Source organism: Sinocyclocheilus anshuiensis, unplaced genomic scaffold (genome assembly GCF_001515605.1).
Source record: "Sinocyclocheilus anshuiensis isolate Anshui unplaced genomic scaffold, SAMN03320099.WGS_v1.1 scaffold194, whole genome shotgun sequence".
NCBI classification, from domain to species: domain Eukaryota; kingdom Metazoa; phylum Chordata; class Actinopteri; order Cypriniformes; family Cyprinidae; genus Sinocyclocheilus; species Sinocyclocheilus anshuiensis.
Genome location: NW_015546074.1, coordinates 1,778,362 through 1,790,499, shown reverse-complemented (window position 1 = coordinate 1,790,499; position 12,138 = coordinate 1,778,362). Strand labels below are relative to the sequence as shown.

Genomic DNA, 12,138 nt, shown 5'->3' with positions numbered 1-12,138 from the left:
GACAGTCAGGACTGCTGAGAGGATTATTGGTGCCCCTCTGCCCAGCCTCCAAGATCTTTACATCTCCAGAGTGAGGAAAAGGGCTAAAAAAATCACCTTGGACCCCTCACACCCAGCCCACTCAATCTTCGAACTGTTGCCTTCTGGTCGGCGCTACAGAGCACTGACCACCAGAACAGCCAGGCACAAGTACAGTTTTTTCCCGCAGGCTATATTCAGCCTGAACAATTAAACTTTCATAATTATACACCGTCCATCACAACTGACATATTTATACACAGAATCCAAAATTTGTATACTTGTAAACTGCACACTTTGGAAATAACATATCTGCACACTTATAGCATATCTGTACATTTATCTAAACAATTACATTTTTTCCCCTATACTTTTATTTCTGTATATAGTACATTATTTAATATCCGTTTTTTTTTTTTTTTATTATTATTACAGTAGTGTTATATTCCATCCCTACTGTGTTATTCCTATGTATGTCTGCACTATGTCTGTACTTTCTTCTGCACTGGAAGCTCCTGTCATCAAGTCAAATTCCTTGTGTGTGTAAACATACTTGGTAATAAAGCTCTTCTGATTCTGATGCAATGATACAAAAAAAGTAATGTGATTTTAGTATTCATTATGTCAAACTTCATAAAGAAACATTAAAAATAAAAGTGAAACCAAACTTTTATAAAAATTAGTTTCACAGTGTAATGTAATAATTATGCTAAATGTTTATATTTTACAAAACATTACTAAGTGGCAGGTGAGAGAGAGGGAGAAAAAAAGAAAAACTAAGGGACAAAGGTTGCAGCTCTGTTTGTGTCCATCAGGCAAGCCTGTAATCTAAAGAAAACGAAGAGACAGCCACAGACAGCTGGAGATCTCAGCAGCACCAGGAGGAAGAGGAATCAGGCCACCCTGAATCTTTTTAACAGCAGCTGCTGTCAGGACACAGCCATTTTCATTTGACTTAATGCCTGCTGTACTTGAACTTCAAACGCTTTCGATCTTAAAACAGCAGGATTCGTGTCAAATCGCTCAGGCCTGATGATGACCTGAGATTTTACACTTTTAGGAGGGAGGTGAGGTGGACACTTAGTAATTGTTTTTGTTTGACGTCATGTGGAGTATCGGAGCCCACTCGTGTGCATACTTATGTAGAGATGCACACTAGCGCACGATTCCTGACTGAGGGGCTGGTTGTTCATAAGAGGGCTCTGTTCTACATTTCAGAGGCCAAGGTCACCAGACGTGCTCATATGAGGAAGTTCCTCACTAATGAGCTCAATTATCAAGCTGAATGAGGGGCGAATATTCCTCCTCTGTTCATGTCCATGATGTCAGGATTTGGTCTTTTTCTTTTAAGTATGTTTTCAATACCGCCTGCTAGAACTCATTAGAAACATTAAAGGCAACGAGTGTTTTTCTCATTACTAGAAGTGAGTTCAAATTCAGTCTTTGATCTGAACATTCAAAAACAAAGTGGCACTTATATATTTTGTGCTTGAGTTTAAGCAAAAAACATAAGTTTGGTTTAGGGTTAGGGTTAGACTTTAAACATCATTAAATGTCATTATCTATAATTAGCTATTTTTTTTCTAAACTTACAAAATGAAAGTTTCTTCTGTCGATACCCTTGTGAAAAAGAAGTACAATTTAACACGTTTAATGTACTTATTATGAATATATGTCATACCGAATGTTATGCTTCTAGCACTTAATTGCATGTTAATTGCAATTAGAATGTATTATTATATTAAATGTATATTAAATGCAATTTTAATGCTTTTACATTATTTTTTGACTTAGGACTTAAGTGCATCTTCATATGCAATTAATGAATTACTTCTATTGTTTTTAAAATATTGTTAAAGTGAACTGCTGAATGTACTGATCAGCATTTATGGTATTGGAACTTGTATGTCATGTTTTTAAAAATATTTGTAATTACACATTTGCACTGATGAAGAAATTTAATGAAGAATTTTGTACATTTAAAATATTTAAAACTTAAAACACACTACAGTTAAAATTATAATCATGTGCTTTAAATAGTCAACACATCAAAAAGTAACTAAAAGCAAGATAACGATTTAGAATGTACTTTAAAAATAAAACTTTAATTTGACATTATTACAAAGTGCACTTTTTAAAATTGTGTTTAGAAATATTCATCAAAGTGTACTCTCTTTAAGCACAATTAAGTTGCCTTTTATTCCATTGATATTATCTGCAAGTACAGCTTTTTTTAAATCTACATTAGAGAACACAAGTGCACATACAATAATGCACGTACTTTCATTAGGAACTAAAAAGAAGATGTTTTGAAGAATGTTCATGCTGCTCTTTTTCACCACCTACCATACTTATGAGGCTCTATCAACCTCCCAAAAGGACAAAAAATAAAAAATAAATAAATAAATTAATTAATTAATATAAAAATATAGCTTGGGCCCTATATTTCAAGTCTTCTGAAGCCATACAGAGGATTTGTGTAAGGAAAAACAACTGTCATAGTTCTTAAATCACATTACATCTTACACATATAATCAAAACTCTAAATATAAAGTAACACTGTGTGTTATAAAGTTGCAGATATGAGAAAAATAAGCAATTGCAAAATTTAAACTTACATTACAAAACATAAAGTCACAATTATGTTTCTGCCAGCTTGAGTTCACTGCATGCTTTCATTATGAGCATTTGCAAATCAAGAAAGGCAACATGACAGAATTAACCTGTTAAACAGTCCCAGAAAGACACCTCAGACAGAGTAAAACTTTCCTTCACTGTATATATTGGCTTTTCTCTGCTCATTGGATAAACTCTGTCCATCTCCCTCACTTCTCTATAGTGCTTATCCTCATCTGACCCTGTGCATGACCCTTATGACTCCCTGATCATTATTCTCTGCAAAAAGAAGACAAGAAAGTAATCCGCCAAAAGAGACCAGCCTAAAACCATTAGTTTGAGTAATGAGAAAAAGAAACTCAGCTCCAAATTATAAAACAACTATAATAACAAAAGAAAATCTTAAAGTATATGGTCCACTTTTGTGTTATGTGGTGAATTTTACAATTATTTTAGTTAATGCTTAATGTCTTTATGACACATTACATACAATAAAATGCTAGTTAGTTTTTTATTTATTGCAACACTACAGTACCTTAGTAAGCACCTTTATATGCCCACATTTATACTTGAGTGATGTCCATTCAGATTATGATAGATTCTATTATTAATAAAAAAGCTAAATATATTCATAAATATCAGAAGAACAAACGATAAGAGTAAAATAAGAAGGTCCACCAATCCTTGAGCTGCGAATGGCTGTGTAGCACCTGCGGCTCTGCAGAAAAAACAACAAAAAAAAAACAATTACAAAATCCAAGAGGGACATTTGAACATGCAACACTAAAATTATTTTCATGACGTTGTACTAGCATTATAAGTGAACATCAGAGGAAAAAACTAAATAAAATGAATGGACCCCTTTAAAGAATGCTATGTGTGTGTAGTAGTAGCACATTGAAGATGTAATAAAATAAAGAGGACATTTAGAGCACTGTGCACAATGTACTGTGGAGCTCTTTAATGTGAACACACACACCCACTCTTGGAATGGAAAAGCTCTCTTTCTCTCTGTACTAATGTCTCTGTCATCAGTCAGAGAAGAGAGCAGTTAAAAGCAAATGAATTATATGGATTCACATAAGTTGCATAATGGACAAACAAGAAGAACAAGGGATTTTGTTCATATGTTCCGTACTGGCAATGACTAGCAGCATTCAAAGGCTGAAACTGAACGTGGGAGGGTTCATGAGCGAGGGAGAAACTGAGTGTGTGCACTGGGACGAGAGACAGCAGAACAATAATACAAACTCTGTTTATCTGCTCTATCCATTGCTGACAGAACATCAGCGTACAAATGTACAGCAGTTACACTAATAGTCAAACTAGTCAAAAGTTTATATACTAAGCACATATACAATTTTTTTTTTTTTATCATTATTACTATATTTTACAGCTTAGATAATAGTAAAGTCATCAGAACTATGAAGTGACACAAATGGAAGTATATAGAAATGACGCAATAACCAAAAAATATTCCCATATTATCTAAACCAACTTCAGTTTTGAATATTTATTTATTTCAAAAATATCATTATGTTTCTAGGGAGTCGCACCACATGACATTTGACATTTTACAACCTGAACCAACCTTATTTGATATATTGACCTTGACTTTAATTTGGCAGACAAAAGTTTTTCACATATTAATAAATAGTAAATGTCACGGAGTCAACAGCAGCGCCAGATCCTTCAGCTCCTCCTTCTCGTTCTCAATCACCTGAAAACTGATGCACTCCACCTGTCAACACCAATCAATCCTAAGGTATTAAGCCACCATCACATCCCTTTCTCTGTGTCTGGTCTTGTTGTTCACGTGCATGTGTCTGCCTCCCTGGCTCCTTACCTGTTCATCTTCAGTCTCCTGCTCAGCTCTCTGGGTTCACCACCACCTGCAAAGACACCAGTGTTATTATTCAGCTAAGACTATGTTGTGAACTCTCCAAGAATATCCATACCTGTGATCATTGCTTTCTCCTCTGCTGAAGCCTCATTAACGGTCACCCCCCATTTTTTAAAATAGGCATGCAGGTGCACTATCCAAACTTAAATTGTTGTAATGGTTGGTCTCTTTTTAAAGAAGAACATCTGCAGATTATCGCAAAAGTGGATTTTCTTTCAAAATAATGAAAGTATCAAAAAGTTATAGAAGTTTAAATTTACTGTAAATAAAATGCACTATATTAATTTTCTTTTATTTATAATAAATATTTTACATAACAGGTTTTACTCTAAAATTGGTATAAAATTAAAGTCGTATGTCTAAATAAGTTATGTTCCAAATTTGAAGTTGATATGAAAAAAAATGAGGTTCCTGTGAGATTTTATTTAGGGCGTCATACCACAAACAGCCACCGGGTGTTTTTTGTCAAGTTTATAAAAAGGTTTGATTCTAAAAGACTGTAATGCATTTTGTAATATGACACTTGACACCGCCCCCTAAGGGGGAGGAGACAGCTATAAGATTTTAAAGTACCATTTCCATGATAACACAATGTCCGATTTCAAAATGGTTTTCACAGGATGAATCTTGGGCTTCTAAGCTTTTAAATGATATATAATTTATGATGATTACTAAAAGATTGGAGAGAGAAAAAGGACAACAACAAAAAAGAGCGCCAAGCTTCCCACAGGTGGGACGGTGACAGTCAAGGGGTTAATAAACTCTGCTGAACTGTACTTACCGGTGTTGTCCGATTTACAGGTTGTCTTGTAAAGCTGTTTACATTTTTACAGTATTTTTTACATAATTATTCTGGCAACCACAACTGCCAACTTTATTATTAGTAGTAGTATTTACAGTGTACGTATAGTATATGTTATTAATAGTTGCAGAACTTCTATTCATTCTAGCAAGTTTATTAACCACCTCTCTAAACATAAACACTCTCTCCAAACCATCACTTTTCCCTAACGAAGCCTTTATGTTTAAAGCAGACATGTTGTCTGGACAGTGTCTCTGTCCAAGGGCCTCCAACCATGCTACCGGTGAGGGCACATCCTGTCCCGGAGCAGGGGGAGCTCTGGTCGTGGGAGGTGAGGCAGGCAGGTTAAAGGTTAGCGCCCCTCTCTCTTAAGTTTTAAAAGGCTAGGACACTGGTTATAGACCTGGGTCACTAGCCACTGGCTTCTAGTGAGACTGCTGAGCCTCAAGCAGACAGCACTAATGGCTTCCGCAGCTATAAAAGGCTGAAAGTGGAAACGATTAGCTGGCTCATTTGAGGGGCGACACATGCTACCTCAACAACATGTTAGGCAGCATCATGGTGGAGACATTATACACACACAGAAGCACAATTGGACTTAACAGCCATGGGATGATTTCCTCATCAATCACCAGCACAGTTCACTTAGCATTTGACCTATATTAGCAAACAAGGCCTCTGTGTGAGCTCACTACATACCTGAGCGGCTGGCTTAACACAATGTCCGATTTCAAAATGGTTTTCACAGGATGAATCTTGGGCTTCTAAGCTTTTAAATGATATATAATTTATGATGATTACTAAAAGATTGGAGAGAGAAAAAGGACAACAACAAAAAAGAGCGCCAAGCTTCCCACAGGTGGGACGGTGACAGTCAAGGGGTTAATAAACTCTGCTGAACTGTACTTACCGGTGTTGTCCTCTTCTGTTTGCTGACAGTGAAGCAGTAATATTTCCCCCTAAGAAAAAAACAACAACACACTGCTAAATAAATATGTTTTGTTTTACAAGGATTTAATTCCAGTGTTATTATTGTTAACTAAAATTAAAAGTAGAACTCTGGACAGTGTCTCTGTCCAAGGGCCTCCAACCATGCTACCGGTGAGGGCACATCCTGTCCCGGAGCAGGGGGAGCTCTGGTCGTGGGAGGTGAGGCAGGCAGGTTAAAGGTTAGCACCCCTCTCTCTTAAGTTTTAAAAGGCTAGGACACTAGTTATAAACCTGGGTCACTAGCCACAGACTTCTAGTGAGACTGCCGAGCCTCAAGCAGACAGTGCTAATGGCTTCTGCAGCTATAAAAGGCTGAAAGTGGAAACGATTAGCTGGCTCATTTGAGGGGCGACACATGCTACCTCAACAACATGTTAGGCAGCATCATGGTGGAGACATTATACACACACAGAAGCACAATTGGACTTAACAGCCATGGGATGATTTCCTCATCAATCACCAGCACAGTTCACTTAGCATTTGACCTATATTAGCAAACAAGGCCTCTGTGTGAGCTCACTACATACCTGAGCGGCTGGCTAAGGCCAATTAGAGTCCTTACAGAGTGACAAGCCCATTAGCATCGAAAGAGGGATGGTACAAGGAAGGAGCACTGTGTTTCATTTGTAGTTAATTTATTACATTCTCATAGAGAAATAAGAAGCTGCAATATTGACATTTTCAAATTAAAATAAAATCTGTAAATGGAAAATATCAGGTCTATTATAGGCAAGCAAATTGTGCCTGTCTCTAATTACTGAGATAAACACATTATGAGGCATTCTCAGCAATATAATAGGACAGGGCATACTCTTGTGCAATAAGTAAAAATGCTCTGCAACATGGTGAAGTGCTAATATTGTATAAAATTAGTAGGTGAATGCATGAATGAATGAATGAATGGATGAATGAACTAATGAATGAGCTAATGAGTGAACAACTGAATAAATGAATAGACATAGATATGTACATTAACCAATTGTGAAAATATCTTTTTTTTTAAACATTTTTTATTTATTTTTAAATGCAATTTTCATCAGAATATCAACCAATGTTCCTGTCCCTATTCATTAAAAATTACATTCTAGTGGGTTATATTAATGATGTTATATTTTTACTTATATTTATATACCTCTATGTTATATTTATGTGTATTTTGCTTTTGTTTAAATTTACATATCATGCTGTCTGTGCAAATTTTTTTTTTTATATATATATGCTGAGAATATGCAGTTTTGTCATTGTACTTTCTGTTACTTCGGGCCAGATTTACTGACAGCTTGCGCCAGCACAAACCCAACACAAACTCACTGAAATATAGTTTTTCATCTCACCTCAAATTATTTCCATCACAAAAGTTTTGTGAGGGAATGCAATGTTTTTCAGGCAAACGCAATACCTTTGCAAGAGAGCGCAAAAATTTTGTGAGCGAAGGCAAAAGCATTGAAATATATATTTCTTTCCTTCAATCTCATTATTTTACCACGGGGAATGATCTTAGGGAATGATCTCAACCTTCTTTCGATTTTTTTTTCTCACAGTATTTATCAGTATTTAATTATTGTGATATTTATATGGACCTCTAACTATAACTCTGTTAAAGAAAGAACATGTTGTATTTTTTTTTACATTACAGTGTTCAGTGATACAACATTAGTGTAGCTTGGTGCAATATTTTCAGTAGTTTTTGTTACCTATTTTGGCAATGAAAAAAAAAATAATCGAAAAAGGTTGACAGAAAACCCTGAAATAATGTAGACCAAATGTCTACAGAGGCTACAGCCATACATTGGGCCTTAGATGAGAAAATATGATTTCTTGAAAATCCTATAATAACTTTATAAAAGGAAATTAAATAAATAAATAAACAATCAAACAAATAAATAGATTTTTTTTTAGCCACAAGTGTTACTGTTTTCTGTTAATGTACTTGACATGATTTTATATGTTAAGAATATTTAATTCATAAATAGCAAGAACTTCACCAGGGAAGGATCCCCTAAGGTTACATGTTTGTTCTTGTTGCTGGTACCAACAGTTTGTTTTATCTGCATCTTGTTGCGATGTGAAGAGTGAAGTCAAGCACTTCTAAATTTCTTATCTCAGAAACAGATAAATCCCAGTTAGTGAGAAGAGCAGCACATAGGGAGACGTCCACGCTTACGTAACTAAAAGTCCATAGCAGCCACTCCGATCTGAACATGATCCAGAACAGCTAATCCTGCGTTTAAGTGGGTTATTCAGCCGCTCGCAATGATGGTTTTCATCACCGAGTATACCCAAAATATCTAACATGGGAGATCTTACGTTAGTTTCTGGAAGAACACCATTAAGAAAAAAGAAATTGATTAAGCCAGGCCATTTTTTCAATGAAGTGTAGAGGTTTACTCATTCAAACTTGGGAGATCCCATTGAAACCACAAAATCCCGAGTAACTCTTTCATCAGTTTAGCATGTCCTATAGCATGCCCTTTTGTGAATGAACCAGCATGTGACAGCACACTTCAGGTGAAAGGGGTGATAAAGAATGGACTTGTGGCTGGTCAATGTTTAGCTTGCGTTTTTCAGAATACACCAACACATGATCAATGGTTTGGTTTGTGCAACAAAGGCAGTCCTGTTGCCTGACTATCTGATTCACAAACAGAGGAGAATGTCTCGAGGGCATCAGGAACTTTGCAGGGGCTGAGGTGCTATCAGTCATCATGTGGTAGATCAAAGAGCAGCCTAGAGACTGTCAAACAATGGAGGAAAACTAACAAAACTGACTGAGAGAGGGAAAGAGAGAACAGAATGAGGCAAGGAGAAGTAAAATTATAGGTCACTGAATATTAAAGGGGTCATATGATGCGATTTCAATTTTTCCTTTCTCTTTGGAGTGTTACAAGCTCTTGGTGCATAAAGAAGATCTGTAAAGTTGCAAAGACTAAAGTCTCAAATCCAAAGAGATATTCTTTATAAAAGTTAAGAGTCAACCACGCCTACCTAAAATGGCTCGTTCTAACACGCCCCCACATGTCTACGTCACGATGTGGGAAGATTTGCATAATGCCGCCCAAATGTTCACGCAAAGAAAGAAGGCGTAACTTTTATTCTCGCTATAGTATTGTTGCCGCCGCCCCGCCATGTCGTAAAGGCGCTGTGTGATTCGTTGTGAAAGCGAAACTACTTTGTTTGGTCTTCCAAAAGAGGACAAATCAGTGGTTAAGTTGTATTTACAACACTGTTCCAGTACACTTCAACCCAAATATTCAGTTGTGTGCAGCACCATTTTATGGAGGACCGTTTCCTGATCCTGGTAGAGTAGACTACAATGCCGGCTGTTCTGACTCACATACTATAAGTATGTTTTTTATATTTAAAGAGTTTTTATATTTTATATTTTTTATATTTAAAGCGAGTTTTTTGGGCAGTGTAGAGTAGGGCTTTTTGTTTGTCATTTCTCCGATCACAAATGCAGACATGGTTTTATGTTTACGCGGCGCGATGCAACGCAATGCGTAAAAAGACAGTATAAATCATTATAATCCATAATTATGTCCCCACTGGATGCAACGAATGCCTCATTTATAATGAGTTTTCATGTTTTTGAATCATCGCTCCGGCCGAACAGGGCATCATCACAGTATGGTAGGGGCGTAACATTTCCGTCACACGCTTGAGGTATTCGGCCAATCACAACGCACTGGATAGCTGGCCAATCACATCACACCTTGCTTTTCAGACCGATGAGCTTTGTAAAAATCGACGTGTTTCAGAAAGGCGGGGCATAGAGAAGAAACAATAATGTCCAGTATGTGGAAAATAATGTGTTTTTTGAACCTTAAACCACATAAACACATTTAATTATACCAAATACACAAAATAATTTTCCTTTTAGCAACATCATATGACACCTTTAACTTTATAATCCGTGTGTAGGTTGGTTGCATGTTAACCCAAAGGGAAAGAAAATATAACAACTGAAATCTCTTTAATATCTATAATGTCTAATGTCTTTAGTATTTGTTTTTCCAAACACAAATGAGATTAGACCAATGTGCACAAATGCTACTCAGATGTTTCTACCAAGGAAAGAAAAAAAAAAAACACCACCAGACATTTTTATTCATTTATTAATTAATTAATTTTGTATTTTTAGTAGAAACACTATCTTAGTAAAGTTATTACCAAGGAAAACTAGGAAAATGCCTACCAAACTAAATCAATGATTAAAAGAGGATTTTTGTGTTTATGGATTAACTGTCACATTATATAATTTGTAAATCTTATTTACATTATATATATATATATATATATATATATATGCTATGTCTGTCAACTAAATTTAAGTGATTTTAACTGAACCATTGGATGATATGCTGATTAATTAATACAATTAACAATTAATCATATATATGGATAGGCTATTTGGTGAGAAAAATACAGCAAATGAAGATGATTTAGAGACATTACATTGTGGCAGATGGAAGCATAAAAGTAGTAATGACTTTACAAGGCAATATATGCCCCCTTTTTTTCCCCTTTTTTTTTAATAAAAACACAATCTTGAATAAATACTCTGCATTACCTACACTGAACAAAAATGGTGAAGAAACAATTTTCACTCATAAATTGCTAGTAAACTTCACAGTTAATTACAAAGAATCGGCAAATAACGTTGACATAAGCATGAAATTTTGAAGTGGAATAAATGAAATTGTTTTTTCTTGCAAGACTTAATCCACTTCAAAATTTCATGCTTATGTCAACGTTATTTGCCGATTCTTTGTAATTAACTGTGAAGTTTACTAGCAATTTATGAGTGAAAATTGTTTCTTCACCATTTTTGTTCAGTGTAGGTAATGCAGAGTATTTATTCAAGATTGTGTTTTTATTAAAAAAAAAGGGGAAAAAAAGGGGGCATATATTGCCTTGTAAAGTCATTACTACTTTTATGCTTCCATCTGCCACAATGTAATGTCTCTAAATCATCTTCATTTGCTGTATTTTTCTCACCAAATAGCCTATCCATATATATGATTAATTGTTAATTGTATTAATTAATCAGCATATCATCCAATGGTTCAGTTAAAATCACTTAAATTTAGTTGACAGACATAGTATATATATATATATATATATATATATATATATATATATATATATATATATATATATATTTTTTTTTTTTTTTTTATATGAGTGATGCTTTATATATACAGTATATAATATTATTGTCAGGGGTTGCCAGGCGAAGGAGCACGAAGGAAGCAGATATCAAATAAATAAATATCTTTTAATAAATGCACTTTGGAAAAACAGGAGAAAACAACCTCTATACACGACGGAGACAGGACAAAGAAACTAAGGAAAGGCAGGGCTATATATACTAAACCAAACGATCAACTAATAAGAAGATTAATGAAACACAGGTGGAAACTAATGAATGATGATTAACTAAATGAGAACAGGAACTGATCCAAATAAGGAACTAAACAGAAACAAACACGTGACAATTATATTATATTATATTTTATATTATCACTTTCCATTAAGGCCCCATTAGTTAACATTAATTAATGCATTAACTATCCCTTACTGACAATGCGTAATACATTTGTTACACTATTTTTTTAATCTTTGTTTGAAGTACTATGTTCATAGTCAGTTCATATTAGCTCATGTCCATTAAATAATATTAACAGATACAACTTTTGATTTTAATAATGTGTTAGTTTAAATGAACATGAACTCTGATTGATGCTTTAGAAGTATTTTTCATTGTTATTTCATGTTAACTAATAGTGTGTAATGTGATCAAATATGT

The 12,138-nt window shown here is 34.9% G+C and overlaps 1 protein-coding gene across 1 annotated transcript in view; it reads right to left on the bottom strand.

Annotated features, from left to right (window-relative positions):
* Positions 1-3,005: 3,005 nt before the first annotated feature.
* The window catches only part of LOC107699833 (rho-related GTP-binding protein RhoU-like), a 28,191-nt gene continuing 19,058 nt past the window's right edge, over positions 3,006-12,138 (bottom strand). Inside the window, exons 4-6 of the mRNA XM_016501227.1 lie at positions 6,250-6,298; positions 4,481-4,526; positions 3,006-3,352 (exon numbers count right to left, since the gene is read on the bottom strand). Coding sequence (XP_016356713.1) covers positions 3,184-3,352; positions 4,481-4,526; positions 6,250-6,298 — 264 coding nt within the window. The 3' untranslated portion in view covers positions 3,006-3,183. The remainder of the gene's footprint in view (positions 3,353-4,480; positions 4,527-6,249; positions 6,299-12,138) is intronic.